Here is a 17,526-nt window from a genome sequence, read left to right as displayed (position 1 = left end):
CTGCAAAAAAAGTATCATGGAATCAACACTTATTTATTCAAATTTATGCTTCTTATTATTGTTTTCTCTAAACTAGTGGTCGTCCAGTGGTAGAAATTCGACCAAAATCAATTGAAATTATAAGTTTGAAGACTATTAAGGTTCTATTGTCAAATACTATACTTCTATATTCACAGTTTTCGCCAAGACTACACTATAGACCAAATGATATTAAAGACAAACAATAATAATCTATTCTCACAGAATTTAACAATAAACAAATAAGTATATATGCGTGTGTGTCAAATACATGGTAGTGTGTGTAATGTTTTTTTATCGACTTTATGTATTTTTTATGCATAATTTAAAAAAAAAAATCATTCTGCACTCCTTCTCTACATAAGCTATATGTGTGCGAAATTATATACTCTTCCGTCAGCGCAATTTGCGTAAAAAGGGGTATAAATAAAGTTTTTGCTTCACGTATTTATATCTCTCATTACATTACATTACTGCTCTACATTAGTGCTCGAATTCCAGAGCTTGAGATATAGAGGTCAAAGGCTCAATCTTATTATAAAATGTAACAGCCGTCTTACTCTTCAAACAAGAATGCACGGCTACTAAACAAGATGGTGTAACTACCCGCGTCGGCTTCAATAATACAAAATTTACTGTCGGTTCGATTTTCATGTTCATTACACCATGTCCCTTTATCGTAAATTTACATAATTATATTCCGTTGTCGTAAGTCATCTCTAAGTATTTATAAGACTGTGCTACGTGAATCCATGTTGTTGCAGTTTACGTAAACAATCCATTTTTGATGAGATGCTTCTAATGTAGAGAATTTCATTTGATAAAAAACACACGGACATTGAAGGAGACATTCGTTTCGGTTCCAACAGTGGGGCAGTTCTAATTGAGTACTAAAATATTCTGTAATAAAAAAACTGTAAATAAAACTACTTTTATAGTTTATCTCGCTTTTTTTTATTGTCATTATTTTCAAGAAATGTAATAAGTTTCATGATTTTTCACATCGTCCTAACGCAGGACATCTAACGCTATGCTATTCATCTCTGTATCTTTCCAAATTTAGTATACGTATTATATGTTATACTAAAAATAGCTGTATTAAAATATTCTTGTTACCTGTATTTCAGATTTGCAAGTCAAACAGACCGCAACGTATATGCCTATCGGTATTAGGTTCAGTATCAAAGCTTGCATGTTACTCATACCGGTCACAGAGTTCATTGCACCGACCATCATGAGGAAGATCGTACCGGGACCCAGTATAGTGCCGATCATAAGTAAGGTCTGTGAAATTGACGCGTGTTTAATGAGATTGATGAGAGACATATTAGATGAGATGATAGCGACCCAGACGACGGAGCAACGCACAGCCGCCGTCCCCCTAAACGCGTCATGTCGGATCCTTCCGAACCATTCTCGCTTTTGCTTTTCCACTCCAAACACCGATCACTATACTTTTATTTATTTATTATATAGGTAGCTGGACGAGCTCACAGTCCACCTGGTGTTAAGTGGTTACCGGAGCCCATAGACATCTACAACGTAAATGCCGCCACCCACCTTGAGATATTTCGTTCTAAGGTGTAAGTATAGTTACAACGGCTGACCCACCCTTCAAACCAAAACGCATTACTGCTTCACGGCAGAAATAGGCAGGGCGGTGGTACCTACCCGTGCGGACTCACAAGAGTTCTTACCACCATTCACGTCGAATTCGTCTAATGTGACGAAGAGCTCGACGTGCTACCTAGCCCATATACGACACAACCCACTGAGTTCTTGGCCGGATCTTCTCAGTGAGTTGCGACTCAGATCCGGTGGTAGATTTAGCAAAGCATTGCTCCTGATATGGCAAGAGTTATCAGGTCCTCTCAGGCTAAGCCCCTCGAGCTCATCCACCAAACCGGTGAAACTGGAATAGCCCCTCGAAGTGACCAGTGATTAGGTAGGGAAACAAAGAGGCGATGTCATATATGATAGCTTCGTAGGGTACACTGAAAATTTTGCGTAACTCATGTGACAAATTTACTGCAAAGCAATACTTTTATTGTATTTCAAAGTCCTCTCCGTTTCAGAATTTCATTCGTTTCACTCAATTTCAAAACGTAAGAGTAAAAGAAACAAGCCTATTAAGACCGCGTTAATTTCATGACGTATACTCATGCATCGAAGTGGCTGGATTCGGGAGAAAATTTTGCGGAGGTCTATGGAAACGACTTTTTTATTGCCGTGGAGCAGTCATGCGTAGAATCAACCATATCTTACTTTGACTTATGTGTCGCCATTTTTCGTTTTATAAATCCCATAAAGTTGTTTTTTTTTTGCGATACCAAAAGGCAGTGACTTAATTCAAACTTACCTGATAAACGATATACAGTGTGGAGATATTATCATTCACTTTAACGGTGCGCTTATATTCTGCAAGCAAATCAAAGATGTTCGCCAGGGTCGAGGGAACCCATCGTCGTCGCTGGTTATAAAATTCTCCGAAAAGCTCTGGACAATGCGTGTACGCGTCAGATGCGGCTGAATATTCAACCCGGTACCCGCGCTGAAGGAGCAGTGTGCAAAGCCAACGGTCCTCACCTATTTGAAAATGATTTTAATCTATATTTATGTCGGCGCAATGTCACTATTTACATAACTAAAAATAGTTAAAGTTAACTCTTTCCTTAATGCTACACAGGACTTTTTGGGGGGAACGCGAGGAGTGAAGTTGTGTGATTTATTTTATTTTGTCTATTTAGTGTTTCTTCAGGTTTAAATGTGTAATAACGGTGGTTTATTAACTGTTTTATTTCTGTGAAATTGCACAAATGTGGGCAAATGAAACAAAGCCGCTGGACGTAACTTGTGGAATCCTCCAAAAAGTCCACTGAAAAAATCTTAGTAAATGACCACCATTTTACTGAGGCTATATTTCATCCCATCTCATCTCATCATCTCATCTCATTTCATTTAATTTCATCCCAGTTGATTAATGTCTCAAATTAATCATCTTCATTTCATTTCACTCTATATTACCATTTTTCATAAAAATAAGAATATAAATTAAAATAAAACTTCACTTAAAGGTCTTAGTTACCAGGTCATAAAATCCCTTAAAAAAATGCTACACATGTCAACAATTAAGACGGTATTAAAAAGAATTTTATTCATAACTAAGTTACCTTCACTTTCTACCAAATTAAAAATAGAATCCATTATCTGTCGTTTAAACGAAATTCCTTTTTGAATCAGCTAAGTATACTGAACTTATCGGACCTAACTTGAGAACAAACATAGACTGTTTTATATACTGGTTCATTTAAATATCTTCTCTAGGATTATTAAGGAATCTGCAAAGGTACAACGCATTTCAAATGGAAGAACTAGGCACAAAAATCGAAAGGTCTTATCATGTTTATTGGTGTTACGGCGTTTGTAAGCATGCTTGGTGGAAACCCCTATCCGTTTCGGGGGAAAAGGTGGGACAACCATTGTGCTCAAACAATTGAGCCGTAGGCCTGACGTTTGAAGGTCAATGGCAGCATTAACATTGTGATGTCCACGGACTGCGTTAACCGCTCGACACCAGCAGCTCGTTCACTCGTCATTGGAATAATAAAATCAGCTTAGTTTATGATTCAATTTGGTTTTTATTTATCAAAACACTTACCTTGATCGTATTGCACGTAATGCCTCGCTTCATGGGAAGTCAGTGTGTATTTCTTCATGACATTGTCGTCCATCAGAGCCTTTCCTCTGAACAGCGAGAAGCATCCGGGACTACAGAGCACGCAGCCGATCATGTGTTCGGTGGCCTTTTGAAGCCAGTGACCGATCGCGTATTCAAACTTCTGATACCACGTCATGAAACCTGAAATTGTAATTAAAACAAAAGACTTCTAATTAAAGTTGTAAGATCGAAAATCTAATATACAAGTTTTCCAATTAATTGTTTGAACTAGTTTGCTCGGTGATCAAAATTCGACTCAATTACTAAATTATCGACTGAATTGTTGAGGTTCATTTCTTTTTTCAAATTATCATTTGTTTTGTTATTCACATTTTGTCCTGTACGTCATCAATAGCTATTAAACAAGATCAAAGAGAATCAGGCGACGAACACAGAGAAAATCTACTGAATCGTATGTTCTGTCTTGGTCAATTTATATACAGATTTACAATTAGTCTTAACATATAATGTTAACGATGATTTTTGATTACGTGACCGGAGACTTCGAACTCATATCAGTGTGCTTAGTGCGAGTTTTTTAACGTTCTCGATAGCGTAAAAGTTCGCCCAATTTTGTATGCAGTTGGAACAGCGCCCCTAGCGGCAAACGATCCCATTCCATACAAATATGACCTAACTTTTACGCTATCGAGAACGTTAAATAACTCGCACTAAGCACACTGGTCTTATGGATCGTTTTTTTTGTGACGTTTAACATATACCTGAACCGACTGGATGGATGCGGCCGCACGCGGCTCCCAAGTTCTTGTCTTTCTTCATCAAGTCGATGAGCAACGTCACGGCGCTCGGTTTGAAATCGATGTCGCCATCCAGGGCTAGTAGATACGTGTTCTCGGCTATAACCTCCTTGCGGTTAACGGATATCGGCAGGTCCATCAAACGGTGACCGAGGATGTAGTACATGTACATAACCTAAAATAGTTTAGTTATTAAAGGTGGTTGGACCTCTTGTGAGTCCGCACAGGTAGGTACCACCATCCCGCCTATTTCTGCCGTGAAGCAGTAATGCGTTTCAGTTTGAAAGGTTGTAACTATACAGCCGTTGTAACTATACTGAGACCTTAGAACTTATATCTCAAGGTGGGTGGCGCATTTACGCTGTAGATGTCTATGGACTCCGGTAACCACTTAACACCAGGTGGGCTGTGAGCTCGTACACCCATCTAAGCAATTTACTGGCTCTGTACTGGTGCTGTGATAATTAGCGCCCCTGACCGTTGCGCCGAGGGTCGTGCCTTCGATTCCCAACTCGGGCGAACGTTGTGCGATGAACAGATTTGTTGGCTGTTTGTCTGGGTGTTTACTATCTATATATGTATATACATGTAAAGAAAAAACCTTTTTTATGTAAATTTTATATAAAACCTTTGAAACTTTTTAGTTTAGAAAAAAAAAAAGATTTTTCTTTTATACATTGACTATCACTATCTGTCATTGAGTCTGATACTTCATTCAGTAATACTGTGTAAATAATAATTTGTGGAAAATAAAGGCTTTAAATGTTGTTTTCTTATTATTGTACATAAAACGCAATTAAGTCTTTTATTATGAAATTTTTAATGATTTGCGTTGTTCAACCATTTTTAGAATATTCCATATCATTATAATTATTATATACGGTTAGATAGATAGTAGATATAGTTAGATAGTTTTAATTTACCGTATCTCCGCAATTTTAATGTTCTATATCTGTTCACTATTTCACTGTTAATTAGTGGCACTAATCTTATTATCAAATTAATTATGTTATTATTGTTGGAGATAGAGAAGGGATACTTTGTCGGCTTACTTCAGACTTTTACAGGGTAAACACATAGGTACAAACAATACAGAGTATCTTAAAGTGGGACCGGAGGACCGTATGTGATTTGTTACCAATTAATTATTGTTATTATTATTAGGGTATTTGGGGTCTTGCGAGCTTGCAAGTTTACGTACCGCCACCGTACCTGGCGGTTTCTGCCTCAAAGCAGTTATGGTTTCTGGTTTCAAGAGTGTAGCAGCCGATATACGATAAAATTTGATAATGTCTCAAATAAGCTTAACGAGTTGACAACTACCCAATAAGCCCTAAGACAAAAATACCATCTCTTAGAATTACGAACGAAATAAATATTACAATTCAATGTTGGTCAAAGAGCGCAATATATGAAGAAGTGATCACTGGTGGTAGGACCTCTTGGGAGTCCGCACGGGTAGGTACCACCACCCCGCCTATTTCTGCCGGGAAGCAGTAATGCGTTTCGGTTCGAAGGGTGGGGTAGCCGTTGTAACTATACTGAGACCTTAGAACTTATATCTCAAGATGGGTGGCGCATTCACTTTGTAGATGTCTATGGGCTCCCGTAACCACTTAACATCAGGTGGGCTGTAAGATCGTCCATCCATCTAAGCAATAAAAAAATAAATAAATAAAAGTGACATCACGTTTTATGGGCGCAATAAAAATTATACAGTAAAAGTCTGAAGTAAACCGACAAAGCATCCCTTTTCTATCCCCAACAATAATAACATAATTAATTTGGTAATAAGATTAGTGCCACTTTTGCTTGAACATGAAAATTGCGGATATACGGTAAATCAAAACTATCTATCTATATAACTATCAATGTTAAAATTTAATCTGAGCTCGTTTGAATTTACCTGCGACCAACGTTTTTTGTGTCGAACTTTCGATTTGTCTTTCAAATGACAAATAATTTTATTTTTTCCTGGCATAGTCCAAACCAATCTGCCGCCATACGGAGTCGGTATTTTCACAGGAGGACGAAGCTTAACGTTCGTGAGGTGGACTTCTGAGGCCGCTTCGTCTATAGTGTCCACTAGACACTTCACAAAACGATTCACTTGAGAGTCGTCCGCGCTGTGATCAGACATTTCGAAACCATCGTCAAAGAAAATGTTGCCTGAAAAAACAATTTACAACCATATTTTAATACAGTAGTAACATATCTCAGTCAGATACACTCCCAAGATACTTACACTCCAACTCATAGTAATCAGGATCAATGATTCCTAAGTACTTCTGAGCAACTCTGCGAGCACTCTGGTCCTCGTCGAGTCTCAAAATAGACTTTAAGAAATCAACCATTTCATCTTTTGTTTCGTGCCACATGGTCGCACATATGTAAATTCTGTAATTAAATAAGCTTTACAATTATCAACTTGGCAGTTTTTTGTCTCCTTCGACGTCGAAAGTATTTTTTCTTGGCCAGAAAAGTAAATGTTATGGTCATCGACAAACTCAGAGCACAACCAAAAGTTACCTAAGGCTTTTTTTGCGATTCTAGGCAGTCAGTCATACGGACCACCTGATGGTATTGCAGGGGCATAGCCAAGCACCTGTCTATTATTGAGGACTCTCTTTAAGCCTCGTTTGAAGAAGGATATGTGTAACATTTATGCGTTCATTTCAAAGCCGAATGGTAAGAGGCAAAAAAGATTTCTGGAAACGCACTGGATGCAGATGCTTTGGATGAAGTATGATTAGGTCGCGGACGGTGCGATATAGGTTTATGGATCGAAGTCGAACCATTTCCCAGAGAACACTCCATGAAAAATTAGCTGTGTCAATAAACAGCAACACTACTGTGCATGGAACAATATATATCTCAGTAAGAGATTAAACAAAAACATATTTTTTTATTGTATAAAAAACTATTCACACCTGCTGATGCTGTCGCTTGGTTTAATATCAGTCATGTCACTCATGTCTTTTTCCGAACTGGCTATGGATACATTGTCGGCGTCTTTAGAATTCTGAAACGGCAAGAAATAATTTTGATCATAGGAGAAGAATGTAAGGACAAAGTCATTTTTTTCACAAGTTTCCGACTGCTATCCTATGTATTCTTTAACAAAATCATATTTTTGGGCAGTATTTTTTCGATTATTTCCTTGACTAATTTGATCGTCTTTTAGTAGGACGTCCATATTATTTTCTGCCACAAACAGAAACCATTATCTTGATATTCCGATAAGCAAATATTCGAATACTCGTAATACCAATCGAATTGAGTTTAAAAAACACACATTTCATTTTTCTGAATAAAATTAGATTCTCATCAATGGCTTCATTTTAATGTGACGTTAATGCTTAATAATAGGAAAGATTGGCGCGAAAATGAGATTCCAAAATCAAATGTGTTATTATTGTTTTTGGAGTTTACTCCTTTAGAATCGATTTACATATATAGGCCCGGGGTATGAAAATTATGGGGACCAAAATCGTACTAGCATGTCACACGAAATGCGTTATGCGCCTAGCATGTCACACGAAATGCTTTATGCGCCTGATTGGCTCCTGATTGCGTGATGCGTGCGCGCGCCAATCAGGAGCCAACGCGCGGCCGCGTTATCGCAGGTGACGCCGGGCTGCTGCGCCGGCAGTCCGCCACAAAGCCTCGTACTGATCGCGCGTTTCTCTCATTATTGTATTTTCATATATTTGTTAGTCGTTTGTTTTGTGTCTCGTTAATTTGTTAATAATCTGTTGTGTATCGTGTTGTCGTAATATAGAACTATTTTTTCTCGTATTGTTTCGTTTAATTTTTTATATCCAGTAAACTCCAGTCGTGCGTCGGAGCGGACACACACACTTTTTTTTTTTTACTGTATCGAAAACCAAATGTGTAGGTATTGTATTGTATATATTGACAAATTATACTTAAACTCAACGATTTAGCTTTGTTTAGTGTAGTAAAATATTTTCTAAACAAAAAACCTAAATCTTTTGCCATTATTTTTTTTTCTATGAATTACTCATCACTTTTAACGATGGCAAGGGGCAAGTGCAAGACAGGGTGAAATAGAGACAGCTTTTGAGAGCCCTAAATACCAGTGGGGTACCCTAAGACTTGTGAATCCACCCTCACCCAGTTCCTTCCAAAGCTTTAGAAAAAGTAACAAAAAGAAAACAAAAAGCAACAAAGTGCGCCTAGTCTCGAACCAGCACTCTTCATATAAATAACTTTACACTAATAACATTTTACTGGTGGTAGGATCTCTCGTGAGTCCGCACGGGTAGATACCACCGCCCCGCCTATTTCTGCCGTGAAGCAGTAATTCGTTTCGGTTTGAAGGGTGGGGCAGCCGTTGTAACTACATATACTGAGATCTTAGAACTTATATCTCAAGGTGTGTGGCGCATTTACGTTGTAGATGTCTATGGGTTAACACCAGGTGGGCTGTGAGCTCGTCCACACATCTGGGCAATAAAAAATAAAAAAAAAAGGCATGTTGGTCATTGAACCACAAGGGGTTCTAGTTCTTATCGGCGCTGTTAGGTCAACATTTTTATTTTAAAAAAGGAATTATGTACTTGCAAAAATCTTACCTCAAACCCAATATCGGCATCATCATCTTTGGTTCTATTCAATAGGAGCGATTGATCTATCAAAACCCCGTTGTACAAAGGTTTGGCGAACAATTTGTCGGTAGCAGCGACACGCTCACATCGTGGCAGCCATGTATGCCCAACGATCCACGCTTGGGACATGAGCCATAGCAACCACACCCACGCCATTTGACGTCCGATGTACTCACGTAAGAAGTACACTGTGATAAATTATAAAGTTCATAAATAAAATTCAATGTGTATTTATCATAAATGCGTTCCTAATATATTCACCAGGTTGTGATAAATATAAAAATTCAAACGTGAGAAAAATAAAAATAAAATCATAATCAACAATTAGGTAATATGCAAAAGTTGTTCCCGACACTACTGATATAGATTCTGTCATAGCATCAATAAAGTACAATATGTTATTTATTCACAGAGGAACGTGATGGGGTACACCAGTAAGCACCTACACTAGAATACTGTTCTTTTTTTGTTATTGCTTAGATGGGTGGACGAGCTCATAGCCCACCCGGTGTTGAATGGTTACTGGAGCCCATAGACATCTACGACGTAAATGCGCCACCCACCTTGAGGTAGAAATTCTAAGGTCTCAAGTATAGTTACAGTTATACCTAGTCTTTAAGGCAAAGTTTATTTTTCAATGAACGCAGTTTATGTTACACATTTATTCCTTCTAAATAATATATAAACATTCTTGATAAGCTAATAAAACTATACGATTTATTGATTAAATGAAACCAAATCAAAGTTAATATTTTTGAGTTATAATAAAACGTTTGCTCTTTTATCTCACCTGGAGGAATTTCGTAGAACAAATAATCGGGAATTGTTCCGTAAAACGCACACGGGTCCGCGTTTCTCAAGCCGCAAAGGAATATAAGGAGATTTATAGCAACCGGTCCGACGAGTGTCAGAGCAAATGTGAAGCTAAAATTTTGAATAAGAATTTTACAAGCAAATTTGGCGGCTCCAAAACAGAAATACGCTGCTGCAACTTGAATAGCGGCCACCCAAAGAGATGTAGACCAATAAACTGGCAACTCTAACGTCTTGCCGGTCAAGGTATAATCTAAGCCGTCATTGGCGTCGCTGAGTAGCACTTGGACCTAGAAGAAGGTTTCTTGCTGCCGTGAAATGCGTTAATATTAAAAGTTTACATAAAATATATGTTCATAAAACAATACATACCTCATTGACCACGTAGAATCGCTCACCAAAAGCATCTCGTGTTAATTCAAAAAATGAAAACGCATTATCACCTTGTACTTGTAACGATATCAAGACACAAATGAAAAATAATGTAATTTTCCAGAGCGGTAGGATCCTGTGCGTATAATAACGAGTCTTTTTGAGATTTTCTCTCAATAGTTGTAAACGGTACATTATATCTGAAAATATATTGTTAATTTTTCTATTTATTTAGGTAATGTATAATTATAAAAGACCACGGAATGGAGCATACACAAGTAATCTGTTTGCAGTTAATTATTTATTATAACCTAATCGATTTCTCACCAATGATACTTTTAAAGTTGAAATTATGTCCTATTTTAAAATATATTGTGATTTTAATATTTTATTACAATAGTACGTATACAATAAAAACATAGTTCCTGGTTCGAAATGTAGGGCACAATTTTTAATTTATCAGAAAACCGATATGTAAGTGTTCTGTGATACAAGCTGCGCTTAATATCGTCTAGAATATTCATTATATATGTCGGCGCAACGTCACTATTTAGTTAACTAAAATAGTCAAAGTTAACTGTTTCCTTAATGTTACGCATGTAAGCAACTGTTTAAGACGGTATTCAAGCGAATTCATGACTAAGCTACCTCCACTATTCTACTGTAAATACGAGTGACTATTGTTGCACAAAGCATTCCGACTCGAGCAGCCGGCTGAGGCGGAGCTCTCTGTGTTTATCGTTGTATACTTAAAATGCAATAAATGGAATTCATTGGAAAAGGGAGTCTTAATTACTGTCACTATGGAAGGCAACGATACTGATGAAAAGAATGGCGTCAGCGACGCTGACGTCATCATTTTAAAAACATAATGGAAACAGCCTCTCCGTCACATAAGTTTGTTGGAATGAAAATACTAATACACTTTTAATATTACATGGTTCATCAAAATAATAAATAACGCTTACACGAGGAATTCCGATGACAGCTGCCAACGTAGTTCTCCCACCAGCCCAGGGACACCAACAGGCACGCTACCGGTATTGACCAAAGTACCGGTTTACCATCTAACATAGGCCATACCACAAAAGCAGTCGCCTGAGCGGATATGGCCAGCACGTCAATTATCAATTTTATAGAATAACGTGAATCGGTTCGATCTCTCGAGAATGCATTCAAAATTCCCGGTATTATACACATAGCGTTCATCAACATGGCGCCGTTCACCACGTCCAGTTCGGGTAAAATGATCAGTAACAAAATGGCGATTCCGATTGTATGTAACGTTTCTATGATAAAGGCCTGAAAATAATTAATGAAAAAGACTTAAATGAAAACGTCTTTTATGGATAAAAAATCGATGATTTTAAAAATCGATAAGATTATTATTACCACAAAAACAACCTATTAGTAAATGCATATAAGCGTGAGAGTTTTGAAACCAATGGGAGTACAATAATTATTTTCATTATTATACTGCATGGAGAGAGATGAGAAGATTATCACGAAGGTCTCGCTATGTCCTCACTAACACCGCACTACACACCATAATTATGGAACAACCCTTTTGTTGACCTTTTGAGATGTACCTACACGATTGTAAATATCAGTTTTGACACATATCACTAAGCTCTGGAATGAGTCATCATCACCAGTCCAGAGACGGCTTATATACGTATTTAGGACTATACATAAGTAGCTATAAATTATTCTTTACCGCTAAAGAGACTTGGGCGGATCCTCAGCATTATTACCTTCCATATCAAGAACTACTAAGATCGCGTAAGTCGTGTCTTCGCCTGTCTTCGATAACCGTTTTTTGTTTGTTTTATCAATGAATGCTTTTACATACTTACAATAGCGAACTGAGATACTGAAGGTTTGTGGTGCGTCTTAAAAAAACAAATCCTGACTGATCTCACAAATGTGCCCAATTCTGGTACACAAAACACTATTGCTGCTGCCCAAAGCCATGTTATTCTTTCTTCTAGTGTCAAAACCGTTACAAATTGTTGATCTAAAGCTAAAAAATATTACGTAATATTTTATTCACGTGGAAGAAAACAACTCTATTTATGGCTCTTGTAGGCTCAGACATATCGCTGCCTATCGCGGAGTGAATACAGCAAGCAGTAGATACAAACATAAATAGAGTACTTTAGAGTGGATTTTTATCTCGCCACTTATAATTATGTAGATTTAAAAATATAAATATTGCTTTACATGAGCTTAAATGTGTGATTTCTTCGAAGTTGAAATAGTCGCGATGGTGAAACCTGCCCGTGCGGACACACACTTGGTCACCAGTAAGTTTTTTTTACTTTACACATTCATAATTGGGGCTTAAAAATAATTGGAAATATCCTCTAAGCTGCTCTACACTATGTCATGTTTAAAAGGTGTGATAGATTTGTGACAAGTAGTTCAATATTGGCTTCGTAATCTCACAAATACTGTAGTCATTAATTCATTCCGGATGATTTAATAATATTGATACCATTCCTAATGTCTTAGATACGTATCCACTGTTATTTGTTTATAACAAGTTATTGAGACATAGAAGTCAAAACATATAATCATGATATCTATGATAAGATTTATTTATCATATCCGTAATTTGTCCCTGTTTTCGAAACTTATAGTATAAATTGCAAATACTAAGCAAGCGTGATCAAACCGTTATAAGCTAATTTGATTTAAACTTATCGTCTAATATGTAAATTTAAAGAAAAATCATATTCGTCCATTATACATCAATTACAAGTGTATTCTGAATATGACGTCTGTAAAAAATATCATTGACGTCACTTACCCAGAAGCTTATTGCAATGCGTGATTTGTCGATCTTTTTTCAGTTGCGACGTGATAAAAAGTAGCGTTCCTTTTGCTATAATAGCAGATCCGAGTGTTGCAACGAACGCTAGTACATAAGCTAGGAGTTTCAATAATTTGACGCTTATGTCGATCCATTTGGTTGAGGCCATCGACCCGCTCTGCTTCTTCACGGGGATTTCGCGGAATAAGTTCCATCCTTTTGTATCTTGTGCAGTTCGATGGCTAAAAGTTAAAGGCAAGGGTGTGAACATGTTAAAATAAGTAAAGTTCGTGTTAGCTTTGCAAAAAAAAAACTTTTTAGTGAGCCAAATATTCTGGGAGCCAAATAGTGTGAATGGAGCTGGATCTGACTGCAAAGCGGGTGTAGCGTAGGGAGGCCCAAGTTGGTCTGACGCTAGAGATCAACACTAGCACCAAGTGTCGGACTGGCAAGGTCGGAATGAGTCGCAGGGTGTATGGTCGGAAGACGAGGCTCATTTCGGGGTCATAGTGCTCACATAGCATCATCACTACGTACTTTACCTTTAATTAAATAACGCACAAATAAAACGGTTAAGTAATGTTTTCTCCTCCGTTTCTCGTCAACCCATTTTCTTTCTTCTTTATTTAAATAATAGAAATTGAAAATGTACTTGGCGGTGCCATAGTAAGCGCCCCTAACTTCTGGGTCGAGGGTCGTGGGTATCCATCATCGATCAAACATTCGTGTGATGAACGTATATGTTTGCTCTTTGTCTGGATATTTAATATCTTTATGTGTATATATGCTTATAATTAGATGCAAGTGTGTATATTAGTCTCCGGTTCCCATAATACCGAGAATCCAAATTTGTGCGTGACTTGACCTCGTAAATAGTAATTTGATCGGCTTATTCTACTGGTCTAGTGGACAGTGTCCTTGATGATCGATTCTCGATCACAATCATCATTTTTGTTAAAGATATTTGGTGTTCAGATCCGGACCTATTCGTTTTGTCGGCACCAACAGCACATGTGAAAATCCTTATTAAAACAATTTCATATTCAACTACCTGTAGCTGGGACCGCTTACAAAAAAATTAATGGAAATAAAAATATAAATATAATCGCTCTTCTTAATTTCAAATGTCAAATTTCAATGTTTTACTTTGTACGTGATTACCTACAGCTTTTTATTTCATTATTTTGTACAATGTTAAAATCAAATCAAATATTCAACATACAGTAAAAACTAATTGAATCTTCTTCAAACGCAGCAATGAAAAACAATACAAACAATTAATTTTACAAACAATTATTTTTTTAATAAACTACTACTAATTGAATAAGAACTATCTGATGAACTCATCTTTGTTTAATACTTCACTATTAAATTTTATTGCCTTTCGTTTATTTCACTTTTACACTAAACATAATATTGCAAATTACCCGAGCACAACAATGGCGGAGAATTTTAAGTGCGTGAGAGCAGACGTAGACACTAACGCGCATGCGCACTTGTCAGTACCCAGGGAGGAAGAGTTACTTTCTTCCCTGTACAGCGGGAGGAAAAGTTAGACTTTCTTCCCTGTACAGCGGGAGGAAAACCGAACTTTCGGCGTAGGTAGGAGAAAAAAATAGTATGTGCATCAAGGGAGAAAAGTTGGACATTTCCTCCCGTGTGTAAAATATGTACTATTTTGGATCATATCAGGAAAATACGAGAATAATGAGATATGTTTGTTCTCCAACCAGTGAATAGTGAAAATAGACATTCCGCTGAGACCACCTAAACGTTGCTAAACATTATGTTGCTAATATCACGCGCGTACGCAGCACACCGCTAATTCTCCGACACATCGTGCTGCCTCGCTACTCTACTAGCCTGTGCTCTGGAAATGGATAACTCCATGATGGTTCGCAGTGATTTATAATTGTTGCTAGAAATTACTTAAGCTAATATTATTAATACCTTACAAATGTTTTGGTTATACTGTTAATTTGTAAGAAGACTAAACTAAATAAATAAATCACGACATGAATCCTACTACAGACTTTGAACCAATATAAAATTAAAAAAAAAACTGAAATACAATACGACAAAATGTCAATGTAAATAAACAAAAGAAGGAAGTAGGTACTTACTCTAAGTCATCAATATCTTCATAGTAACGTGTATTTTCAGAGTCCGACTCATCAGAGTCGTCGATTACTTGTTTGAACGAGGGCGCCGTGGCAACCATGTCTTATTTAACTAAAATATTTTTTTAAAACATTACAAGCACATTTTAATACAATTAATTGATAACAACGTTAGTTAAACACAAAGGAACTTTTAAAAGAACCGAACACGACTTCTTTGCCCTACAAAATTTACTTACTACTCAATACATCAAGAAAGATATTATGATAAAAAATAATCGACAAAACTAGATTAGGCATGTTGTACATACCATCGAAAACCATAATCCACAAAGCACTGATTTTCACAATATTTAATGAATAGAAAGTGTTATCAGAGGGAAGTCAACTTTGCAAATATCAAAAAAGTACCTTCTTTATTCGTCATATGAAATAACGGTCATAACAAAAAATATCGCAACTTGATCAAAAAAGTTATTGTTTATCACAGATCGCATTAAATTTGTCGTGATTGCGATTGAATTTTAATTCAATGTTATCATACAATATCACTCTGACTCAAAACTTATCAGTTAAGATAATTAGGATTACCATGTACTCGGCATTTGTTTTTATTTTATATACCTAAACCAAGATTCTTCGGACAACACATTCAAAGGTTCCGTAGTATGGAACGGACGTTATGTCCATATAATAATATACATATATTACAATTGAAACTTTAGTACCAAAAGGTGGGTTTCGATTTCTGGGCACCGGTAGGTACCTAACCAATAAAACAAGGTAGGCCGTGACTAAGTTTCGTACGGTTATAATTTATATAGCTTAAGAAAAGCGGATGTAATAATTCATGTAACCGAAAATACCGCATACCTTCAACCATTTAATACAACTATTATTCTAGCTATTTTGTTTGAAATTCCATAACCCTAAATACAGTACTAATAGACAGAATAGACTTGCATCAAATGTGTCAACGTAGTCGACTTTTGAGACCATGGGAAGCGAATTTCACAATACATAGAGATTTAAAGAAATAAAACTTAAAACGCGCACGTCCCTATTGGTTATTCCTTGTGGGTATTTGAGGGGCATGCATGCAGGCGGAGCGATAGAGACGCCGCCGGCCGACCACCAAACTTGCCGAAAAAGTCAGTCCTTTCGTCAACATAGACAAGTGTTTAATTGTGTTTACCTCAATTACTTGTCTTTAAGTTCATTCTTGATTGTTCACACATAATTAAACTATACCTTAAACGGTGATCGTTTCCATTCGTTATAAACTTTGATTCCACAAACGTTTGTGTAAACCCGCGGCTTAGCTTACGTAGCGCCATGCGAGAGCCCGTACAATGCCAGACAATATGTAGAGGCAAAGCACTATAAAGTTCGAGCGCTTCAAGTCTGAATAAAATTGGCTTAATGACTGGTCGTCGCTACTATCCAGGGGGCATCTATTCGATATGAACGCGTGACTTAACTTCGCCTACTAAACAAAAAGATTGCCACCCCTCAAAAAAATCTTCCGGATATCTTCCGAATTATGTTAACAGTTCCAACGCAATCTCACGAGTAAAATGACATGACATGACACATGGACATGAGGTTTTTTTTTTTTGCTTAGATGGATGGACGAGCTCACAGCCCACCTGATGTTAAGTGGTTACTGGAGCCCATAGACATCTACAACGTAAATGCGCCACCCACCTTGAGATATAAGTTCTAAGGTCTCAGTATAGTTACAACGGCTGCCCCACCCTTCAAACCGAAACGCATTACTGCTTCACGGCAGAAATAGGCAGGGCGGTGGTACCTACCCGCGCGGACTCACAAGAGGTTCTACCACCAGTAATTACGCAAATTATATAATTTTGCGGGTTTTATTTTTATTATACGATGTTATTCCTTCACCGTGGAAGTCAATCGTGAACATTTGTTGAGTACGTATTTCATTAGAAAAATTGGTACCCGCCTGAGATTCGAACACCGGTGCATCGCTCACTACGAATGCACCGGACATCTTATCCGTTAGGCCACGACGACTTCGAACTTCGACTTCGACTTCTTTTTGTCTGCCTTACATTTTTACCTACCCTACCTAATCGCTGAGTTGGAAGGGCCATTCCAGCTTCTCCGAACGGGTGGGTGAGCTTACGGGGCTCAGCCTGAGAGACTAATAACATCTGCCTTACCAAGAGCAGTGCTTCGCTGAATCTACATCGGAATCGCGACCCAGTGAGAAAATCCGGCAAGAAACTTAGTGAGTTGACATGAGAGAATC

General features: G+C 37.4%; 1 protein-coding gene and 1 non-coding gene across 2 annotated transcripts in view; both read right to left on the bottom strand.

Annotated features, from left to right (window-relative positions):
• LOC114243166 (chitin synthase chs-2) overlaps positions 1 to 15,670 on the bottom strand; it is a 29,343-nt gene extending 13,673 nt beyond the window's left edge. The window contains exons 1-15 of the mRNA XM_028174564.2: positions 15,557 to 15,670; positions 15,249 to 15,357; positions 13,123 to 13,367; positions 12,167 to 12,333; positions 11,279 to 11,612; positions 10,311 to 10,510; positions 9,916 to 10,228; positions 9,093 to 9,313; positions 7,425 to 7,516; positions 6,740 to 6,891; positions 6,401 to 6,663; positions 4,459 to 4,669; positions 3,677 to 3,877; positions 2,378 to 2,604; positions 1,135 to 1,302 (exon numbers count right to left, since the gene is read on the bottom strand). Of these exons, the coding sequence (XP_028030365.2) occupies positions 1,135 to 1,302; positions 2,378 to 2,604; positions 3,677 to 3,877; positions 4,459 to 4,669; positions 6,401 to 6,663; positions 6,740 to 6,891; positions 7,425 to 7,516; positions 9,093 to 9,313; positions 9,916 to 10,228; positions 10,311 to 10,510; positions 11,279 to 11,612; positions 12,167 to 12,333; positions 13,123 to 13,367; positions 15,249 to 15,346 (2,892 nt within the window). The 5' untranslated portion in view covers positions 15,347 to 15,357; positions 15,557 to 15,670. The remainder of the gene's footprint in view (positions 1 to 1,134; positions 1,303 to 2,377; positions 2,605 to 3,676; positions 3,878 to 4,458; positions 4,670 to 6,400; positions 6,664 to 6,739; positions 6,892 to 7,424; positions 7,517 to 9,092; positions 9,314 to 9,915; positions 10,229 to 10,310; positions 10,511 to 11,278; positions 11,613 to 12,166; positions 12,334 to 13,122; positions 13,368 to 15,248; positions 15,358 to 15,556) is intronic.
• Positions 991 to 1,102, bottom strand: LOC149503137 (U6 spliceosomal RNA). Its single transcript, XR_016323052.1, has one exon. It is a non-coding gene; the product is annotated as a U6 spliceosomal RNA (small nuclear RNA).
• Positions 15,671 to 17,526: the final 1,856 nt, after the last annotated feature.

This window comes from Bombyx mandarina, chromosome 04, assembly GCF_030267445.1.
Source record: "Bombyx mandarina strain Sakado chromosome 04, ASM3026744v2".
Lineage (NCBI taxonomy): Eukaryota > Metazoa > Arthropoda > Insecta > Lepidoptera > Bombycidae > Bombyx > Bombyx mandarina.
Note: the sequence above shows the minus strand (reverse complement) of the source record. Positions and strands in the feature narration are given on the sequence as shown.